A 23858-nucleotide genomic window follows, 5' to 3' on the forward strand; every position below is an offset into this window, starting at 1 on the left:
AAGGGATCAACTTGTAGTAAATGGCCTTTAATTGCAGCTTTCTACTAAGTATCACATCAAAATGGAATTCTGAACACTGTCCTCTGACTTCATTTTTTTTTTCTTTTAGAATCACAGTGTCCCTTTCCTCCAAGCATAGCCAATGGAAAACATGATGGTTTGGCTTTGCAAATGTTTACTTCTGAAATGGCTGTAACCTATTCTTGTGATCCAGGCTATTTGCTTGTTGGAAAGGCATCTATTTCCTGTGGACCTTCTGGAACCTGGAGCCTTCCTGTGCCATCCTGTGAAAGTAATAAAAACTGCAACATATTTGGGCTAACATAGAATATCATTACTTTGTATTGCACATACCAGTCTTTTCCTTCAATTTATTGTATTTCAAGCACACTTTGAAACCATTTTGAATTATGTAATTCAATTCTGGGGTTGTTGGAAGGCAACTCTCTTGGTTTGATTTGAGAAAAAGATAGCTCTCAAATAAGAATGCATTGTCATTCTCAATTTGTTCAAAAGGTGACTAACATAAGCAGAATTACCAAAGTTTGTTTCTGGAGAATACATGCATCACATCTGTCACAACAGCTATTTTCTTAGTGGGATGATGTTTGATCAATTACAGCTTTTGGCAGATCTCAAATGAAGGTACTTACCATTCTTTGATCTTTTGTAGTTATGCATTGTCTCCCACCCCCGAAAATCATCCATGGGAAGCATGTTGGTGAGGACTTCACATATGGGAAATCAGTAATCTATATTTGTGATGCCGGCTATTCCTGCATTGGAAACTACAGTGTTACATGTATTTGGAACAGCTCAAACTCTGTAAAGTGGAGTGAAGCCCCCAGATGCCAAGGTCCTTTATTGCTTGTATTTTGCAAATCAGAGGCTCAGTCTTCTCTGCTACCTTTCACAGGGATTGGGGTGGCTTGTCAGGGATGGGTGCTTGAAGCCAGATGAAAAAGAGTACTATAATTGGACTGTGCATACTGTCATGCTAATGACTTTTATAGCATTATTTATTGAAGGTCTATGATAGGTGTATCACAGCCAATCTGAATGTAATAATTTGGGTGGAATTTGAGAGGTAAATCGACATTGTGGTAATACAGTTGCATCACTTCTTTCTGTAGGTTGCCTTGCACCACAAAGTATTGCCCATAGCAAACGAGACAATGTTACTTTGGAAGATTTCCCCTATGGCTCCTCTGTGACTTATCATTGTGATCCAGGCTTTTCTCTTATTGGAGCACCAACCATTTACTGCCAGACTTCTGGAACATGGGATCAACCTGTCCCTCAGTGTAAAAGTGGAGAATGTATGTGAGAGTTAGTTATTAAACTTGTACTTCAATAGTGTTAAGTGACATCTGGTGTCAAGCATGTGGGGTGCTTCCCACAGTAAGAGCTGCACTGCCTAGACCTCAGTAACTGAAACTAGCAGCATCTGAGAGAAATACATGTGCCAAGGAATCAAGAGCTTTGTCACTGTGTCTCTTGAAAATGCATTGTGACAATATACAAGCAAGACCTGTGTTGTCCCACTGAACTTTTGTTTCTTCCAGAAGAGCAAACTTAGAAGTGGTGTTTTATACAAACATTCTTTTATAAATTAATGAGCACTTTTTGAGCTCATTAATGAGCTGTGGTGGCACAGTGGTTAGAATGCAGTACTGCAGGCTACTTCTGCTGACTGCTGGCTGCCTGCAGTTCAGCAGTTTGATTCTCACTGGCTCAAGGTTGACTTAGCCTTCCATCCTTCCGAGGTCAGTAAAATAAGGACCCAGACTGTTTGGGGCAATATGCTGACTCTGTAAACCACTTAGAGAGGGCTGTAAAGCACTATGGTGTGGTATATAAGTCTAAGTGCTATTACTAGTGCTATTTTGTTTTGTTAATCACCTTGACACTAAGGTAGTCCTTCACTTACAACCATTTGTTTAGCAACCATTTGAATTTACAATAACACTGAAAAAAAAGAGTTATAACCGTTTTTCGCATTTATGACTATCACAGCATCCCCAGGTCAAAATTCAAATACTTGGCAATCAACATGTATTTACAATGGTTGCAGCATCCCAGGGTCATCTGATTGCCATTTGTGACCTGGTCAGCCAGCTTCCAACAAGCAAAGTCAATGAGAGAAGCCAAATTCATTTAATGGCTGTGTGAGTCACTTAACAACAGCAGTGTTTTGCTTAACAACCATGGCAAAAAAGTCATAAAGTTGGGTGTGACATAACATAACTGCGTTCCTTAGCAACAGAAATTATGATCCATAAGTTGAGGGCTAGTTATATTTCTTTTGCAGTGCGGAAACCATGCAAATGATTGTTTTTTGTTTTAGGAAACCGATCACACAATTTGTTACCAAGCCATTAAAAAAAAATCATAGTGGTTTTGAAGGTTTAATTACTTCATTTTTTTTTAGATATGGAGGCTATCAAACAAGGTGACTCCCAGGTGATCAAGGATGAGAACAATCAAATAGAAAAAATAATTGGATCATTCATAAAAAGCACAATACATTCAAAAATCAACAAAACAACTACCAAGGACTTAGCAACTACCTTAACCCTAGGCCTTGGAGTAGAGCCAGATATTCAAAGATTTCTGGAACCATTAAATGGTGGGAGCCAAAGAGATCTCCAGAAAGATGCTTTTCCAGAGGTCAGAAATTGCAGTGGAGAAGGTGTGTTTCTTAGCTTCCAATAGAAAGGCAGGATGAAGAACTGTATTCTTTAGTGATTTATTATATTTCTATATATCATTGTATTTCTCAATATTTCTCATGGCCCTGTCTCTGGTAAGGAATGCTAATGATTATTTATTTATTTATTAAATTTATATGTTGCCCATCTCACTATCCAAAGTGATGCTGGAAGGCTTACAATACAATTATAACAGCAACAGCTGGAGGATACAGGGTTTCTATCACAAAGGGACATCTTTTTTATATGTGATGGCATATTTCTAAATAAGGGACACTATGAAATATGAAGTTATGTATCAATTACATCTAGACAAATTTTATATATATACTTAATGACCAAGTCAGTGTGAAGACTAATTCACTCCCTGGAGTTTTTGGATCAGTACAAGGAATAAAAGCATCTGCCAATTTCTGCTTTTTTTTTTGAGCCTTATAAGTAATTATTTTATCTCAGAGGCCACAGGCTATTATTGCTTGAATATGACATTATTCCTTGAATGTAATCAATACCTTTCAGATGTATTGAATTTTTGAATGTAATTTGTAAATATCTCAGAACGAGGCTCCAAACATAGCATGTTAATGAATGATGAATGTGATACAATAATTAATTAGGATCCAGGTCCTGCTTGAAAAATATGGTGTTAAGTTTAAAACTGCAGCCCCCAACCTTATACACACAATTGTTTCCTGCCCAAGATAATTTTTGATAGCATGAGAATCAAATTATCTTCCTCTAAAACTGTGATGGCCAGGGTACAGTTAAGTTATTGTAATTTCTCTCCTCCCAAAAATCTATTAGCATTAATGTCATTAGTGGCAGCAAACTTATTTAGGTGGAGGCAGGAAATTGTCAGTGAGGGTGAAAGTGTGGGTAAAAATTAAGATGAAAATAAATTAACTGTCCTATTTTCTATTATTCTTATTTAAACTTCAGTAAAAAAATATTTTTGCTCTACCTCTTTGAATGATATTGCTGCATCTCTGGCAACCCCCCTACAATTTGAGTTGTAAAGGCAAGTGTGGCTCCTTGCTGGAAAAAGTGTCTTAAGAACTTTTCTTCAACTTTGATTTTCAGTAGATGGCTGCACCCTCCCACCACTTTCTGATAGCAGGGAAGCAGAAATAGAAACTATGAGTGCTAAGGTGACTCTGGAGTGTGAAAATGGTTATGTCAGGAATGATACTTCTCCTATTCAAGCGCAACAGATAGGATGGGATGCCCCTGTGCCAGCATGTACATCAAGTAAACAAAGTAAGTTGGAAATAAGGCTCTAAAGATTTGAGAGGGAATTTAAATTTATATTGTTTGGAGAGCCTCTCAAAAATATTTTCAAGAGCTGGTAAATTTAATTTCCCCTTTCACTGACAGATTGTAACTCTTGTTTTGCTTCTTTCTTTAGGCTCCTACAATTTTGCTACACTAGGTTTTGGTAAGTAATTTTTAGAACCTCCCATTGAGTGCAGAAAGACATAGCATTGTGGACCTTGCATTCCATAAACACTGGATAAGATAGGCCAGTGGCTACTAGTCAAATGTCTGCCCTGTTCTTTAGTTGTCTTTGTCAGATGAGCACATATACATAATGGAGTTAAACGAAAATGAGAAAGGAAAAGAAGGTATTGCACTGCATATGATAATAGCAAAGTTGTTGAAGCAACCTGACATAAGAGAAAGAAAAAAAATAACTTTTCATTCATAATATTATTCTGAATTATATATTATTCAGCTTAGTTTGTAATAAAATCAGTGCTTTCTTTAACCTTTCCTTTTAGAGAAAATCATAACCGAACAAAGAAAAATATATTTGTTTGGTTTTAATAGGTTCTGTGGGAAGTATCCTATTACTTGTTCTCATTTTTGGTGGTGTGATATGGATTGTCCTTCTGCAAAAGAAAAAGCGGTGAGCATTTATTTATTCGTTTAATATATTTTATTGACTTTTTACAATAACAATTGTTAGTACTTGGTAAACAACTTGTTGTTTGGGTTCACATATTTAATAACAATCAACAATAATTAATTTCTATGATTTCATAATCAACATACTAATTAGAAATACCTTTCCTTGATCCTCGCTTCTTCCAATAATATTCTCCTTTTACCAACATTGAGTAAATATAGTTCTTAGTATTTTTAATACATATAAAGTTGAATATAATTTTTTTCTAATATTTATATGAATAACAATAACATCAATATGTAGCATCTTTTCTAATCAGCTTATTTTACAACTGCGTTTGCAAAAAGTCATCTTATGTAAATCGCTTTAAGTCCTGTTTTCAGAATTCTTATTTAAGCTTAATTTTCTACAGTAATCAAAACATTTCTTGTCAATTATAATTTTCTCAAAATTGATTATATTTAAATATCCAAAACATTTCATACATTTAAATCATCCCAGTATTTTACGTTTCCCATATCATTAAAAATACTATACTATTTATAAATCACATCTCTCTTATTATAAAACCCATTCATGTCTGAAATTTAACTATTCTTTTAATCATATTCAAACAAGTATTTGATCATATAATACTCCATATGTTAGGTCACATCATCTCTCGAGACTGGTTCTCTCCTATTCTTATTTAAGTTTAATTTCCCCTCAGTATTCAGAACATTTCTTATCAATTATAATTTTCTCCAAGTTGATTACATTTAAATATCCAAAATATTTTGTTTAATTCATCCCATTATTTTTACATTTCCCATATCATAAAGAGATACTATACTATTTATAAATCATTATTTCTCTTGCTATAAAACTCATTCATATCCAAGATTTAACTATTCTTTTAACCATATTCAAACAAGTGTTTAGTCATGCAGTACTCCATCTGGTAGGTTAAATCATCTCTCTTGGGTCTAGCTCTCACCTTCTTCTTTTATCAGACAGCTTTCCAAATCAGTATGTTCAGTTTGCTAAGGGATTCTTCCTGTATTTTTATAAGTGTTGTTAAAAATGGGAAAGACAAGTTGAGTAAGGCGCTTTTGAGGGGGAGTTTCACCCATTTATATTTGTGTCACTTTTGTGTCATTTGTGTCACTTTCCTCTGGTTTTTGTTCTATTGTCTGAATTATTTGTCCATTCTTTGTCATCATTTTCTGAGAGTTTTTTAATTGTGAATTTAGGTCAAGAATGTGCTCATTTATATCATCAAAATTATTTTTAATCTCATCATGATTTGAAACAATTGTCATTTGAATTAATTGCAACATAGCATGCATTTCCTCCTGGAAGATATTTGTCTTGTCTTGAAGTATTACTCCTCCAGATTTCTGCTACTCCAGACTGGAGATTTTAGAATAGAATATTGAGTGTGGTTTCTTATCACTTTTGGTTATGCATTCCATTTTCATCAAACCAACCAGTCTTAAGTTCCAAACACCGTAGTCTTATATAGTTTTTATCTTTGTGAACAGTCCAAAATGTTCAACCACTTAAAAACAATCCAGTAATTTCCCCCCTAGAAAAGGGGCCAACAAATCAAGGTTTTTCTTTCTCTGCAAACAATTCTTGAACTTAAATATCACAGCTCAGTAAGTATTTATAATCCGAGGTCAGCATATTTTATAACAGTTGTGTTTCTCATTCTGCAAAAGATAGCCCAGTGTATTTTCTTTCCTCTGTTCCCAGCTGTTCTCTATTTAGCTAAAATTCACTGAGGATCAAAGGAACAAATTGTATTCTATTTCTGGACGTCTTGCCAATTTCTGAGGCAGGGCAGCTGTAGTTCTATAGTCTGATCCACCACTAGATGTCAGTAGCTATTTATTTTCCAACTTTTAAAACAAAAACATCTTTTTTTGTATTTTTCTCAATATTCTTTCAAATGAAAAATCTTAACAATTTCCATAGCTTTCAATTTTATCCAGGTTACAGCTTTACATTAATCCATGTCAATATATTTCTGTCCCCCATAAAGATTAATTTGCCGCTTCTGTCTATGGAAAGGTGGGGTTATAATCCCCTTCCTTCTCACTTTGGAGGATTTTTTTACTTCTTGGGGATTTTTTCCAGTTAATCAGTTTCAAATAGAATAGAGCTGGAAGGGACCTTAGAGGTCTTCTAGTCAAGCCTCCTGCTCAAGCAGGAGAACCTATACCATTTCAGACAAGTGACTATCTTAGCCTTTTTAAAAATCTCCAGTAATTGAGTGCCCATGATTTCTGGGGGCAAACTGTTCCACTGGTTTCAAAATAGAGATCTATGTTCTCACCCAGTTCCAAACACGCTGTTTAGTTGTTCTTAGTTGGTACTTTTGGACTTTGGATGTTGGTAGCTTGGGCTAGTCCCCGGAGTGCAGTTAACCTTTCTCCTGCCGGGTTGGAGGGCTTTCCCTGAATCAAACGGATCGACCACCATCATTCCATGATCAATGGGAGGGGGGCCTGCCTTTGTCGCCTCTCCAGGGCGACTTTAGACCCATTTAGGGTCCCCTGGCAGGGTGAAACCAGCTGTGGGGTACGGAGCTCTGCAATCCCTTGGCTGTGTTGCTACGACACAAAACCGAAAGTCCCTCTCGGTGAGCATTTATTTATTTACATATTTATATTGAAGGAAGTACGAATTTGAGTAGTAGTAAGTAGTAAGAATTTGAGATGAACATTCCACCAAATATCAATATGGAATATATGCACTGAAATACAGGTATTTTATAAGGAAAAGGTTTTTGCCATTCCCATGAGCATATCTATTTTGAGTTTAGCATTGGTTAAATAAGAACAGGCCATTAATCCATAGGAATTTTCATTTGCCATTTCAAACAATGCATCTAAATGTATTTTTAAGTCTTATACTCATTTGGTTTATCTTCTCAATTATGTTCTCACTATTACTTCAGCAATTGTACCTGTGAAGCCCAAAGAAAGTATTGCGTTGATAATTATGAAGATTCCCCACTCTAAGAAAACTTTGTCTTCATAGCTACAGGTAATAATCTCACTATAAGATTACTACTTTAGGATGAAAGTACATTACTTGTATAAAGGAATATGGCTGTGAGTCAGATGGTTTAAAATAATTTACAGCACATATATAATTTGGGGATGAGCTGTTGTTCAGCGACTTGTTAGGAAAATTTCTTTGTACCTTCTCTAGCTTTTCATTGTCAACCTGTTAGAAAGTAGGTGAAATCAGTTGTGTATTATTTGCTTACGAGTGATTTTACTACCTTCCTATTATCTCTACATTACATATGCCTGCTTTTTTATATTTACTGAAATTCTTGTTCTCATTCAATGAAATGTCATCTTTATTTTTTTCCTAGGACAAGATATTATTCTTAATTGGCAGTTTCTTCTGAGCAAGCAAGTAAAAATTAGCAACAAATATCAAGCTAACATTGATGGTTATCTGAGAAGCAATTAATGTATAATATACTCCTGAAAAATAAATATGAAGCAGAGTTAGTTATATGACATACATGCTTAGGAAGGAATGGATTAGGTCAGTATGATTTTGCTACAAAAGCTGGAATTTTCAGATAACATTCTCTTGAACTACATACCAGTACAGGGAATTTGACAACTGAATGATATAAATGTATTATCCATGCCCTTATTATGACCAAAAGATTGGTATTGCAGCATTGGGAAAATAAATGTATGTTCCCTTTCACTCAATGGACTGAAAACCTGGTTGCAATTGCCCCCCATGAGTGAATTGCTTATTGAAGATTGTGTATGGACAAGTATAATGAAATATGGGACACATTTATACAGAATAAAATAGGTTAAAAGTTTATGAATGTGTAAGACATATAAACATTTCGAATAATATTTGCATTAGAGAAGTAAGTATAGAATTGGGACCATTTATTGACATATATTATGCTTTTTGTTGCATTTTTTCACTTCGTTATAGCATTGCTTGTTTTTTCTTCTTTGATAATGTATCATGATCACTATTTTTTGTTTTATTGTTCCAAAACATAAATAAATAAACAAATCAATGCTTTATTACTTCGGACTTCACCTAACCCTTTGATGAAACAGACCCTCCCAATTTATTGTGCTTGCTATCTTTTATTTATATTTTATTGATTTTTTTATGAAATGTCTATTTTTGATTGTTGTAAGCTTCCCAGAGTCTGGCAGATATGAGTTTAATAAATTATTATCCATTCATATTGCATATTCATTAAGCAGCAACTACTTCAAGTGTGTTGAGCAAGCTGATACCAGGATATACAGTAAATAATAAAAATTCAATTTATCTTTTTAGAAATTATTAAAACAATTCTAGGTCCAGTCCTAAAATAAATTTCCAAACAAAATAAACTAGTATTCGTGGTATTTCTTTGGGGTTGGGAGGGACTTTTGGAGAAAAAGGAAAGCAGAGATTAAATTATGAATATGGGCACAACTTTGTCAAGACAGGACCTCCGGCAAAAGAGCTGCTGGAAATCATTCCGCCAGTGCTTCTTCACGCCATTCAGTCCATTGGACAGCAACAGAACCTGGTAGGAAATTTTGATACCCCTACATTGAATTGCTAATCTCTCCCATAAAGTTTGCTGATTAAAAGAGTACTTGGTGGCATTCAAGCCTGATGATCTCAAAACGGCAGCAACCTCGCTTGCCGCTTTGCTTCTGTGCCTGGCCGTGCCAACCAGAGCAATTTCGCCTGTCTACTTCCGAATCTGGCTATTTCCAAATGTCCAACGTCTCTGACCTGACCTATATCCAGAGGCGAACTAAATTAAGCTCGCACAAAATTTTCTAGATCTGTACGGACCAAGTTCCATTTGCAGTCTACTTGCCTCTTCCTCAGGGACAGCCAACCGCGGCCACTCCCGAGAGAACCGTGAGCCGAGATAGCTGCCCTCGCGGGGATCTCGCGTCCTCGCGGCGCCTCCCTTTGTCGGGTTAACGCCGATCCTGGCGTGGAATGGAAATGAGAGGCAAGGCCGACTTCCCGGCAAGCACAACATTGGCTACGACCCTCCCCCTCCCCCAGCAGCGGTCGGAGCTTGCGCTCGAGCCCTGGAACGCGCCCCTCCGCGGCGCGCGTCTCATCCCAACGTTTCTTGGTCCTCCTGCGCGTTGAGCCATGTCGCGACAACGACTACGCCTTTCGTGTCTCTTCGCTATTTTGCCGCTGGCAGCGACGACTCGGAACTTGTCAGGTGAGTATGATGCGCTTCTCCTCCCACGATAGCGCGCTGGTCTGCGGTTCCGGGCCCTGGCTCAGCTTCCTCTCTCCCGGCCTTACCTCCCTCTGGGAGGAGGTGGTGCGTTTCATCTCCGCCTGCCTCCCTGGCGCGACCTGCCAGGGCACCGGAGGTCTGAAGAGCCAGGTGGCGATAGAGGACTCCGGTCGGAACCCCATGCGGGGATTGCCTCGACGTCCTCTAGGCTTCCGCTTCTGGAGGAAGAGCCTGAGGCAGGCGGGGCTCGTAACGTAAAATGCCAAGGCCCTGTCGGCCAGCCTTTTTCAGATGGATGGGGAACATCTCGCATTGGAGGTGCAAATCCACGGGCGCGGACTCTTCGGCGCTTGGTGACCTTTTAACGGCAAGAAACACAGGGTGTAGATAGAGAGTTTAAACCAGCGTTTCTCAACTTTGGCCACTGTAAAACGCGAGGACTTCTATTCCCAGAATTCACTAACATGTCTGGGCTAAGGAATTCTGGGAATTGAAGTTCACACATCTTAAAGTTGCCGAGCTGGAAAAACTTGGAAAAACTGCTTTAAAATATTGGTGTTCCTTCTTTGCCTGTAAAAGATTGATAATTGCAACATTGAAGACCACCCTTTTCCTTAGGGTTTTAGGGGAATGAATTAGAAGCCACAACCAGATTTTAAAAGGATTTTTTTTAAAAAAATAATAATTTTAAACTTGGATTGCATGGATTTTTTTCAACCTCCTTGGATTGCTTGAGTAGATAGTACAATAAATATAAATAAATAAGCTGAGATGGCTTCCTTCTGCCAGGCATACATGCGAAGAATACTTGTCTTTGAGTCTTCCCCTCTAATTAGCCAGACACAGTGAAATAAATATTTTTTCTACTCAAATTATAAAACCTGATTTACTGATCATTGCTAACATTGCTCATAGGAATATACAAACACACATTTTAGCTTCCAATAAAGGAAAGCATGTGAAGGTTGAGACCAACAGTAATGTCCTTCATGTCAGACTCTCCCTTTGAGGGAAGCCAAGTCTTAAATTATTTTGTTCTTGACACTCATATAAATCATGAGTAGAACTTTTTTCCTTCCCTGCACTTGTCACATCTTGTCATAGATGTGGTCTTAAACAAAAAAGGAGCTTGCTTAGCTAGAGTGATGAAAGCTGGATAAATTTAATTTGATATTGTAAAGGCATTGTGGAGACTCAGACCTTGGGCCAGAAATGTTTGTAGCTCAAAAAGAATCAGTCTTAGGATTCAATCCTGTGGAATCCTCCCAGGAGCAAATTTTACTCTTGTCTTGAACAGATCAAGGAGCAGTGGTGGTGCAATGGTTAGAATGCAGTATTGCAGGCTAACCCTGCCCCTCTGCCAGGCATTCGATTCTAACTGGCTCAAGGTTGATTCAGCCTTCCATCGTTCAGAGGTCACTAAAATGAGGACCCAGATTGTTGGGAGCAATATGCTGACTCTGTAAACTGCTCAGAGAGTGCTATAAAGCACTGTGGAGCAGTATATGTCTATGTGTTATTGCTATTGCTATTACGAAAAAGATTGAAAGACTCATAGCTGCGAAGCTTTGTGCGGTTCCTGAGGAAACACTCTTCTCCTCACTCAAAGCTGCTTTGTGCTGGCCTCCGCTTTCTTCAGCTTGGACGGAGTAGAGCCACCTAAGCTGCTAGCAGCCGATTTGAGTGAGGAGGAGGAGAGCGTTTCCTCAGGAACCACCCAAAGCTCCGCAGCTCGAAGAGCTTCAGCAGAGGCTGCTTTACACCTTCTCCAGCCTCGAAGCCACTTAGCACTGTTGGCTGCAGAAAGCCATTCCGTCTCTCAGCTGGTTTTGGCATGGGTCACTTCAGCTGGCGGGAAAAAATACCTCGTGGTGCTGGGAAAGAGTCCAATTGCTCCGCTGGCCAGTAGATTGCGAGGCCTCCCGGGGCTCGGGGCTCAATGGGCTGATAGTCATCTCGGGCAAGGCGGCTCTGGCATTTGCACCACGAGGCACGCAACCCAGCAGCAGAAAGCCTGCCAGAGGGCTTTGCACGATCTGCTGGACATAGAACATCCAGACGGAGGGGGTTCTCTTGACTCCGCCATGGGAGAACCCGGCTGCCCAGGGATCCTTGCCCCCCTTGTCGGAGTGGCCAGAGCCGCAGGGTGTGAGCCTGAGTGAGTTGTCCTCCGCGCTGCTCGAGAGTTCGTCTCCCACCTTCTCCTCGCTCTCACCGTCACTGCTGTCCTGGAAGATGCCCTCTGACGGGCTGTGGCCGAGGCTGGAAGAGGCAGTAGGTCACGGGGAGCAATCCAGCACCCTGGCTGGGTTGAGCCTGGGCGAGCAGGCAAAAGCCAAGAAGAAGGGCCCGCCGGCCAAGAAAGGCGCACCAGGGCAGCAGGCTGCCTGGACGTGCAGCTGGGCCCAGGGCAAGCGGTGCTGGCGGGCAGTGGGGGAGGGGGAGGGAGGAGGAGAGAGAGAGCATGTGAACTGAGGCAAGGCTGGTGGGAGGAGGGAGGGAGAGGAAGGGAGCATGTGAACTGCAGCAGAGGCTGGTGGGAGGGAGAAGGGAAGGGAGAGGGAAGGAGAGAGGGAGGGAGGGAAGGAGGGAGAGAGCATGTGAACTGCAGCAGCGGCTGGTGGGAGGGGGAAGGAGGGGGGAGAGGGAGGGGGAGGGAGGGAAGAAGAGAGCAGTTCATTGATTTCATAAATGCAACACACTATATTTTTTTTATACATAGCATAAAGGTAAAAAATGATATATGCAGTGTTATCTTAATTTTAGATGTCAAAAGGGTTTTGTGGCTCCCAGTGTTTTCTTTTCTGTGGTAAATGGGTCCAAGTGGCTCTTTGAGTGTTTAAAGTTGCCAAACCCTGGTATAGGAGGAGCTGGAGTAGTTTAGTGGTTAGAATGCCGTATTTCAGGCTAACACTGCTGACTACCAGCAGCTTGATTTTGACTGGCTCAAGATTGACTCAGTCTTCCATCTTTCTGAGGTCAGTAAAATGAGGATCCAGATTGTTGAGTGCAATATGCTAACTCTGTAAACTGCTTAGAGCTGTAAAGCACTATGAAGTGGTATATTTTAAGTGCTGTTGCTATTACTATAAAAAGCACACTAGGAAGTAATGATATAGAAATAGAATTGAACGCTTTCAGCTGGTTGGTTGACTACCCAATTAACCAACATTGGTATACATCCACAAATGAACTCTAAAGATGCTATAACAATTGAAAATATAACTGCATGAAAAAAACCATAAGCTATTGGAGAATATTATTGTTTTTTCCTAAAAGGTCTTTGATTTTTCAGTATAGTTGTTTCCATCTGATAACAGTGGAAGCAGTAATAAGAGGATGGAAGCTCCAATGGATTATCAGGCAAAAACTGAATTGGACTTAAATTGTGGACCTATACAAAAGCTTATGTCCCTAACCAAAAAATACATACAACAAATTGATTATGTCTGGTACTGCTGAAGTATTACTAGAGCTAGCTTAATAATTAAAAGTGAATCATACCAATTGGTCTTAGATACTCTGGTACACACCATACTTCTCTGGAGAATAGAACTTACGCTATTAAGCTGGTTCACTTTTTTCCGCTGTGCTTGGTTCTGCTGGGTGTTCATAGAAAAGGAAACAAATTTAGACCCTAGTATGTGACTTATCTCAGGGCTCCATGTTCTTGCTTATTCTGTTTCATATTTGTTGAGATCATTCATCATTTTGGGTTCAGGTATCATCAATATGTGGATGTTATCCAAATGTATATTTCAACCTGAAACTGACCAGGCAATGCTTGAATGAGGTAAAGGCCTGAATGAATAGGTTCAAGTTCGCCCCTGAAAGTGGGCTGTGTTTGGAACTCCTAGAGCCAAGGAAGTTCCATATCTAGTTCTGAATGAAGTTCCATATCTAGTTTTGAATGAAGTTGGTGTGCAATTTGAGAGTCTTCCTGGACACACAGCTCCTACTTGAGAAGCAAGTAGCAGCTGTGACTGAGGACGCCTTTCCACATACACATCATGTATACAAATTGTGTCTTTAAACTGCCACTCATGCTGTGGTAAACCTGAACATGGAATTTTGCAGTGCACCCTACATAAAGCTGTCCTTGAAAGCCACCCAGAAACTTCACTTGATATATAATTCAACAGCATGGGCGATTATGGACATGGTATAATTTACTTCATGAGCTGAAGTGGTTATATAAAGGATTATCTGACTTTTGTACTTTCTGCTAGACTGTAATGACTGGACAGAGTAGGCATGATTCAGGTCTTCTCTGTTAAGCTATTCCATTTGGTGGGATTTAGGGAGCCTTGTATGCTAGGATCTGCTCTTGAGAACATATCTATACCCTGTTTTGATGGTTTAAAAGAGTCTTGAAATCTTTTTTTTTTAAATATTTTTATTCATAATACAATTAAAACAAAAATGGACAAACATGACATTCCAGAATGAATTTTCCTATCAGTTTGTTTCTCATGGTACAAAAGCTAAAACATCATTCTTAACCTCTATATAAGCCTCATCTTCTATACAATACAATTATATATACAATTATATGTACAGTTATATATATTTTTAATTCTATCAACTTGAAGTCCGAGCAGTTCTCCTTAATTCATACCAATGGTAAAATTTGCCCCAGATTTCGAAGTATTCGTGTTCTGTCTTGTCTTTCATAATCATTGTAAGCCTGTCTATCTCAGCACATGGTAAAATTTTATGCAGGATCCCTTCTTCCGTTGGAGTTCCCTTATTCCTCCAATTTTGAGCAAAAACCAGTCTGGAAGCCGTTAAAATGTGTAGCATTAAATAAAGTACGCCTTCGTCATGCTTTTGCGTAGTTAAACCTAATAGAAAGAGTTCTGGTTTTGGTTCTACCACTTGCTCTAATATTTCTTCCAACCATACTTTAATCTTGTTCCAAAAATCACGAGCTCGCGTGCATTCCCACCACATATGATAGTATGTTCCACTTGTCAAATTACATTTCCAGCATTTAGGGGAGACATTGGTACACATTTTAGCCAATCTTGTGGGTGGGAGATGCCATCTATAAAACATTTTGTAAGGTTCTCTTTGTAAGAGGTGGCCAAAGTAAGCTTCTTGTTTCTTGCCCATAGTTCTTGCCAGATGTGCAAATCAAAATTAAGACCAAAGTCCTTGCTCCAATTCAACATAGTCACTTTTACTTGTTCCTCGTACATTGCCTGATCTAACAAATAGTGGTATAATTTTTTAATCATTTTATCCTCCAACCCCAATATTATTTTATCCAATTCTATTGGTTCTAATTTAATGCCTAACTCTTTTTTATCTTTCCAATATCTTGCCTGCAGTTGCAGGTATGCCCACCATTCTAATTCTATCCCTTCATCCTGGAGGGTTTTCCTGGATTTCAATTCCCCTCTTTCATCTAAGATATTTTTATATGTTATGGTCTTGTCTAATTGGGTAAATTTTGGGTGTACATATATTTCTAACGGTGAGATCCAACTAGGTACTTGGGTATAATTTGGTTGCCAAATTTTTGTCCATACATCAATAAGAGCTTGCCTAATATAGTGTCTTCGAAAATATTTATGTACTTTATATTTATGATCCCATAATATGGCATGCCATCCTATTTGTAGGTCATGGCCCTCCAGACATAATAGTCTCCTGTTCTTTAGTAATATCCAATCTCTTACCCATACTAATGCTGTAGCCTGGTAATATTTCTCCAAGTGGAAGACCAAATCCCCCTCTTTCCTTTGAGTCCTGCAATAATTTTAATTTAATCCTTGCTCTTTTTCCTTGCCAAATGAATTTACACATCATTTTATTCAAATTTTGAAAAAAATTCTTGTCTAATTTTATAGGTATACATTGGAATAAAAATAAGATTTTTGGCAACACATTCATTTTAATCACTGCAATTCTGCCCATAAGAGAGAGCTGTAGGTTAGTCCAAATATCAAAGTCTTTTTGAATCTGTTCTATTAACTTATCATAGTTATCCCTTTTAAGTGTAGCGCATTTGGCAGTCAATTGTATCCCTAAATATCTAATTTTATTTGTGATTTGAACACCTATTCTGTCAACCAATTCATTTTTCTGTATTTTAGTCATATTTTTGACGAGCATTTTAGTTTTTTCTTTATTTATCTTTAAACCTGCTATTTCCCCGTATCTGTTCAGTGTTTCCAACAGTCTTGTCCCTGATTGTAGTGGTTCTTCAATTATAAAGACTAAATCATCTGCAAAGACTTGTATTTTAAATGTCTCTTTCTTGATTTCTAACCTTGGATCTGTTCATCTTGCCGGATTACTCTAGTTAATACCTCAAGAGATAATATAAACAACAGGGTGATAGTGCGCAACCTTGCCTCGTGCCTTTTTGAATTTGGAAACTCTCAGTCGGTTCTCCATTGATTATTACTTTGGCCACCTGCTTAGAGTAAACTGATTTAAACATATTTAAGAAATTTTCCCCAAAGTCCATATACAATAATTTACTCTTGGCCGTTCCCTCAGACCTTGGACTGAACAACTAGTGGGTTCTCTGTATTTCTTTTGGATAAAGTAGCTTTTACTTCTTCTGGCCTTTTGGTGTTTCCCATTTGTATTTTATCTCTAATTTATTTGTACTTTTTATTCTATGCTACATAGAATCATTATAGAGTTTGGTAACTTCATACATTTTATAAAATCAGTCAGTCAATTAATAGTTCATTTCAGCTTCAGGGAATTTTTTCTTTTAAAGTTATGTCTATATATGTCATCATGGTTGAAATCTGGTCAACTAATGATGTACTGCTGATGGATTTTTGTTCATTTTTATAAGAAACAATAGCTAATCTGGGAAATGATAGACTAAAGGAAGATTTCCATTGCTTTGAGTAGTAAAAGAAGTAGTGAGACAATCCTCATGTAAATAAAACATTATCTGTTTTAGTCATAATATTAATAGATATTATGCCTAGTGAGGCAATATGCATAGGTTAGGAAACAGTTATGCACTGATCTCTCTTTTTCTGTATGTATATACATATTCATATATTCACATTCCTTTTTCCTAGATATATAGATAGTGGTCACAAATGATTTAAATGTTAAATTAGGCCCAGATATCATCCTTTTATAAGATAGATACAAGGGTTGCCGATCCAACATTAAAACAGAGCCTCTTTCCTTGATCTAGTATTTGAAGGATAGTAAGTTAAACTGCTTAGGATTTTATTCAGCTTGGATGGCCAGATCCCTTAGCTACTGTAAGTATTTTGAATAACTTCATTGGAAACAAGGGCTGCACATAGAATTTACTTAATGCTGCCTGTCATCCCCAAACAGTCCATTTCATAGAACAGCACTGTTCCACATAAGGCTTGAGAATCCCATTGGAGAGAATTTTATAAAGAAGAATTTGTGAATCAAAAAAGACATTGACATTCTACTGAAAACCTTGTTTTAGCTGCTGATTGAGGATTGCTAAAGTTAAGAACATACAGTAGTAGTGGCTAACTTCAGACAGAGCTAATCTTCAGGCGATGATTTAATATCTCAGATAATAAAGGATACTTTAGATTAGTGAGCTTCTGTTTTAGCTTTCTGTTTGTGTTTATACATAAATTGTATACCAAAACCAATGAACTTAAAGTACCCAACTCTTAAAAAGGGAAAAGAGATGACCCAAGAAATTACAGACCATTGGGAAAAGCAACTGGCTTCATGAAGGGATAGTTATCTGTCCACCAATAACTAGAGCTATGCTTTTCCCATGTTTCTATATACAAGTATATTGTTTATTGATTTCAAATTGGTATTTAGATCTGTTTATCATTTTACATTTCTGATTTTGTTACATACTTTTGTATATTTCATGATTTTAAAAGGAGTTCTCTTTTTGTTAAAATTATTGGGTTGCTTTAATCATGAATCTTATAAGATGAGAATAGTGAAAAGAGGATATTTGCTAACTTTATAAGAAAAGACCCATGAAAAAGATCTAAAGATACACTGTAAAATGTTTTTGTTGCAGGCTTTATTATTATTAAAACATGCTTTATTAATTCTCTTTATTTTTTAATACATATTCATATCATTTTTATTCCTGTTGTTTTATATGACATCTTTAACAATTATTTTCCTTTTTTATATAAAAAGTTTTTTTTATTTATAGTACAGTTAAAAACAAAGATGGACATAACATGACATTCCAAAATAAATATTCCTAACAATTTGTTCCTCTTGATACATGTAGTTAATACATAGTTCTTGATCTCTATATAAACATATTCTTCTATACAATACGGTTATATATACAGTTATATATAATTTTATCTTAACGCTAATTTAAAACCCGAGCAGTTATCCTTGATTCACACCAATGATAAAATTTGTCCCAGATCTCGAAATAGTCTGATTCTGTCTTATCCTTCATTTCCATTATGAGCCTATCCATTTCAGCACACGATAAAATTTTATATATAATCTCTTCTTCTGTTGGAATTCCTTTATTCCTCCAGTTTTGAGCATACACCAATCTAGCAGCCGTGAGAATGTGTAACATCAAATAAAACAAAGAGATAACACCTACAGAACTCTTGGAGGCAATTAAGAAACAAAAAAATAATAAAGCACCTGGGCCAGATGGTATACCTGTAGAAATGTATAAAATTGCACAAGAATCTTTAAGCCCAATGTTGTTGGTTCTGTTCAGTGAGGTCTTAACTAAAGCTAAAATACCAGCCTCATGGGAAGAACCCTTCTCACTTTGATTCCTAAGGAAAATTCAGACTTGGCGCATATTAAGAACTATAGACCTATTTCTCTATTAAATTTGGATTATAAGATCTTCATGGCTACAATGGCGCAAAGGCTTGAAAGATTCCTAGCCGATTTTATTCATTCTGATCAAAATGGCTTTCTACCCAAAAGATACATAAGAAACAATGTCAGGATTGTTTTGGACATATTGGAGTATTATGAAATGCACAATGAAAAGCAAATGGGTTTAATTTTCCTTGACGCACAAAAAGCATTCGACAATGTGAAATGGGATTTTATGTTCAATCAATTATTTTATATGGATTTTGGGGGAAAAATTTTAAATATGTTCAAATCAGTTTATTCTAAACAGGCAGCAAAAGTAGTAATTAATGGAGAAATGACTGACAGCTTCCAAATTCAAAAAGGCATGAGGCAAGGTTGTCTGTTATCACCACTGTTGTTCATATTATCTCTCGAGGTATTAATTAGAGTAATTCGGCAAGATGAACAGATCAAAGGTTTAGAGACCAAGAGAGAAACGTTTAAAACACAAGCTTTTGCAGACAATTTAGTTTTTATAATTGAAGAACCACTACAATCAGGGACAAGATTGATGGAAACACTGAGTAAATACGGGGAAATAGCAGGTCTGAAGATAAATAAAGAAAAAACTAAAATGCTCATCAAAAATATGACCAAAATACAGAAAAATGAACTGGTTGACAGAATAGGTATTCAAATCACGAACAAAATAAGATATCTGGGGATACAATTAACTGCTAGATGTGTTACACTCAAAAGAGACAACTATGATAAGTTAATTGAACAGATTAAAAAGGATTTAGATATTTGGACTAACTTACAGCTCTCCTTCATGGGCAGAATCGATGTAATCAAAATGAATGTGTTACCGAAAATTTTATTTTTGTTCCAATGTATACCCATAAAATTGGATAAGAAATTTTTCCAAAACTTTAACAAAATTATACTCAAATTCATCTGGCGAAGAAAAAGAGCAAGGATCAAATTAAAATTACTGCAGGATTTAAAGGAAAGGTAGGGGGGACTTGGCCTCCCTAACCTGGAAAAATATTATCAGGCCATAGTATTATGGGTAAGGGATTGGATATTATTAAAGAATAGAAGACTATTATGTTTGGAAGGTCATGACCTACAAATAGGTTGGCACGCCATGCTGTGGGATCATAAATATAAGACTCATAAATATTTCCGAAGGCACTATATCAGACAAGCTTTAATTGATGTATGGGTTAAAATCTGGCAACCAAATTATACCCAAGTTCCCAGTTGGATCTCATCGTTAGAAATGCATGTACACCCAAAGTTTATTCAACTGGGAAAGATTATAACATATAAAAATATCCTAGACGAGAGAGGAGAATTGAAACCCAGGAAAATTCTTCAAGGTGAAGGAATAGAATTAGAATGGTGGGCATACCTTCAATTACAGGCGAGATATTGGAAAGATAAAAAAGAGTTAGGTATAAAATTAGAACTGATTGGGCTGGACAAAATATTATTAGGCACGGAGGATAAAATGATTAAAAAACTATATCACCATTTGTTAGATCAGGCAATGTATGAGGAACAGGTAAAAGAGACTATGTTAACATGGAGCAAGGATTTTGATCTCAATTTTGATCTGCACATCTGGCAGAAATTATGGGTAAGAAACAGGACGCTTACCTTGGCCACCTCTTACAAAGAAAACTTCTACAAAATGTTCTACAGGTGGCATCTCCCACCCATAAGATTAGCTAAAATGGGTCCATATGTCTCCTCCAAATGTTGGAAATGTAAATTGGCAAAAGGGACATACTATCATATGTGGTGGGAATGCCCACGAGCCTGTGACTTTTGGAATAAGATTAAAAAATGGCTGGAAGAAATATTAAAGTTAGTGGTAGAGTTAAAACTAGAACTCTTTTTACTAGGCATAACCATGCAGAAATACAACAAAGGAGTGTTTTATTTGATTTTAACAATTGTTTTCTTCCCCCCAGTGTTCTGTCCTGTTTCTACCTTACCAGAATTTGAAGGTTCTGCACCAATAATTTCTTTTCCATACCTTACACATTATCAGCGTATTTTGTACCAGTGCAAACCAGGATTTAAATTAATCAATGAAAAAGTAAGCGTCATGGTGTGTCATGATGGTACCTGGAAACCAAAGAAAGATTTTTGCGAAAGTATGTCTTTTTCTTACTGGGAAAATGTATTTGTTTTTGTTATGTTTAAAGAGTTACTGTAAGACTTAAAATATAAAAAAAAACACCAGGTAGTGGTTGTAATGCTTTCTTTGAAATATGCTAAAGTTGCCAGTTCTGGCTGAAAAACCTGGAGGATTGCTAGAAAGATGGTAAAAGAGAAGCTCTGGCTCTATGCTGACCTCTAGTGGTTATTTGGATTTTTCACTCTGACACTTGGCCCTACATAAGCAATGCTGTAATGCAGTGATGGCGAACCTTTTAGAGATTGAGTGTCCAAACTGCAACCAAAAATCCATTTATTTATCACCGGGTGCCGGGTGGGCAGGGCCGACCGGGTGAGCGTAGCTGCGGTGGGTGTGGCCACCTTGATGGTGCTGGTGGATGTAATTTATACATAAATTTCAAGATAAAATTATAGCTTTTGCTCTGTAAAGATCCATTGATAATTGGATTAAAGTACTCAATTGCTTACGGTATTTGGAATTTGTGTATAGATTTGCAGGAAAGTATATTATTATAAAATTTGGTAGTGCATTTAGAATAGAAAAGCCTTGGAAGTATTACATGAGTAATAGAGCACAGCACTCATGCAGACCTCTTTTTCTATCAGTGCATTCTCTGGCATTTAATAACAATCTTTGGCTTATCCTGAGGACACTAATGACGGTTTCGGTTGGTTCACAGTACTTAGGTGGAAAGTCACCACTTCCATTGGGGCCCTACAAAATATACATTTTTTGTTGATAAGTTCTTAGAATTTTATGTACATATGCAGATACATTTTCTATTTATAGATCTTAATAGGGAAGTAGTGAAAATTGTAACAATTAATAATTTCCCAGTATTGCCTATATACTATTTGTAGTCTGTCTTAGTCTTTATCCATGATCATTTTGTATTTCTTTTTAATTGTTTCTCCCCTCCTTCCACCAGAAATACATTGTGGGCAGCCTCCAAATATTATTGATGGATTTCACAATGGAAATGCAACCACTTACCCTATTGGAACAATAATAAATTACCGTTGCAGTAAAAATTTTTCCCTTATAGGGGCATCATTTATGGTGTGCAGTGCTAATAGAAATCTTACAGGGCTGTGGAAGGAGAAGCCACCCATATGCAAAGGTTGATTTTTTTTCCTCCTTCATTTTAAAACTTACGTGTTGTATGTTCCTTTTTTGTTTTTTCAGTAACATTGAATAATTATTTTGCTTTATTCCTAAGCATATTTATATCTGGTTCTCTCAGTTTGTTTAATGGTAGCCTTCTCTTAATCATATAAATGTAGTTTTTGCTTATATATTTAATTGATCAATACCAACTGATTCAGTTCAAAGTGGCATATAAAGGAATAACAGTTAAAAGTTTTTAATTTAAATTTGATTCAGAGTTTCAGGAAAAACGCTTGCCTTTTGGAGGAGAAATTATTGGAGATTTCTGTTGTACTGTATTTTTGGACTATGTTTAGGTAAAATACAGATTAAAAAATGTACAGAAATAGTAAGATATTTTATATCTTACAGTTGTATTTATTTTCCTATCTTATTAGAGGTATTCTGCAAAGATCCAGTGGTGGAACATGGAATAAAGATAACTGAACTTGGGAAGCCATATATATATCGAAGCAATGTTACATTTCAATGCAAAATTGGATATTTTATGATTGGAAGTTCTTTGATTCGATGTGAAAAGAACAACATTTGGGTTCCCATAGCACCGTTATGTAAAAAGAGTAAGGTTTTACATTTTTAAAAATATTCGATTGGAATTCCTTTTCTCATTTAGTAATAGAATAGAATAGAATAGAATGGAATAGAATAGAATAGAGCTGGAAGGGACCTTGGAGGTCTTCTAGTCCAGCCCCCTGCTCAAGCAGGAGAACCTATACCATCTCAGATAAGTGACTGTCCGGTCTCTTCTTAAAAACCTCCAGTGATGGAGTGATCACAATTTCTGAAGGCAAACTGTTCCACTTATTAATTTAAGTCTTCTCAGTAGTATAATAAACCACAATAAGTTGCAGAAATTAACAAAAAAATTCATTAACATTCAGCAATTAATATTTTTGCAAGCAGGTTGCAACAGTATCTAATAAATGAGTGAAGCACTGATTAATAATGAGCCTCAGAAATATGCCTTATGAAGATCAGTGGCACCTGACTGCATATATAGTGGCTGCCTTTAAAGCAGATTACTTGCAGAAATGCATGGCTATTATCTGGGCACTGCCAAAAGAAAAGCCACACTTTTTCTCTCCTTAGGGTGGTATAAGGACAAGAATTATAGTTTTAATCATGATTTTTAGAATGACAAGCACACTACATTATATCTTAGTACAATGCATCAATGCATGTTATATTATTTTAGCTTTCACTGAATAAATGAAATAGTTTCTTGTTAATATGGAAGAGAGGAAGGGAGCTGCCAGGCTGCCCTTATGAATTTTGTGCTATATTTATGGATACTTGTGGAGTTTTTGTTTGTTGGAGGTTTGGAGTTTGGAGCAGGCTGGGCTGGACAGGAACAGACTCCGCAGAAGAGCTACTCTTATTGTTTTACTATTCTGGCCATTTTATGGCATTTTGCAGCTTTTTTGCAGTTGCGTTTTGCTAACCATGTTTGTTGTTTTGTTGTGGACCTGGCAGCATTTTTGTGGACGGGATTCCAGCTCCTCGTCTGTTTTTCTGGAAGACCAGAGCAGTCTGGCATGCCAAGAAACCTCTGACCCATAGCATGGCAAGCAGCCTCAAGGCTATGGAGTCCTGGGGCTGCTTGCCACACTGCAAGGCAAGATATAGAGTAGCCAAAAGGGCAGAGATGGCAGGGAATAAGCAGGTGGGAGGAATTGAAGATGAGGAAGTCCCTTAGAAGAACTGAGGGTTGGGGCTGAGAGGGACCATACCTGGAATGACTTGGATTGGGATGTCCTTGGGAAATTAAAAAAAAAATCCCAGAAGAAGGCAATGACAAATTATTGTTATTGTTGCAACAAATAAAAACAACCCACAAACAAA

General features: G+C 37.2%; 2 protein-coding genes across 2 annotated transcripts in view; both read left to right on the plus strand.

The window, feature by feature from the left end:
• The window catches only part of CR1 (complement C3b/C4b receptor 1 (Knops blood group)), a 94336-nt gene extending 85341 nt beyond the window's left edge, over positions 1-8995 (plus strand). The window contains exons 36-44 of the mRNA XM_039320053.1: positions 110-292; positions 674-856; positions 1134-1319; positions 2432-2692; positions 3792-3968; positions 4117-4146; positions 4539-4617; positions 7562-7650; positions 7988-8995. Coding sequence (XP_039175987.1) covers positions 110-292; positions 674-856; positions 1134-1319; positions 2432-2692; positions 3792-3968; positions 4117-4146; positions 4539-4617; positions 7562-7625 — 1163 coding nt within the window. The 3' untranslated portion in view covers positions 7626-7650; positions 7988-8995. The remainder of the gene's footprint in view (positions 1-109; positions 293-673; positions 857-1133; positions 1320-2431; positions 2693-3791; positions 3969-4116; positions 4147-4538; positions 4618-7561; positions 7651-7987) is intronic.
• Positions 8996-9892: 897 nt separating this feature from the next.
• LOC120297450 (C4b-binding protein alpha chain-like) overlaps positions 9893-23858 on the plus strand; it is a 30549-nt gene continuing 16583 nt past the window's right edge. The window contains exons 1-4 of the mRNA XM_039320084.1: positions 9893-10186; positions 20638-20823; positions 21778-21969; positions 22394-22576. Coding sequence (XP_039176018.1) covers positions 20775-20823; positions 21778-21969; positions 22394-22576 — 424 coding nt within the window. The 5' untranslated portion in view covers positions 9893-10186; positions 20638-20774. The remainder of the gene's footprint in view (positions 10187-20637; positions 20824-21777; positions 21970-22393; positions 22577-23858) is intronic.

The sequence above is a fragment of the Crotalus tigris genome, unplaced genomic scaffold, assembly GCF_016545835.1.
Source record: "Crotalus tigris isolate CLP2741 ecotype Arizona unplaced genomic scaffold, ASM1654583v1 scf7180000023618.1514416, whole genome shotgun sequence".
NCBI lineage: Eukaryota > Metazoa > Chordata > Lepidosauria > Squamata > Viperidae > Crotalus > Crotalus tigris.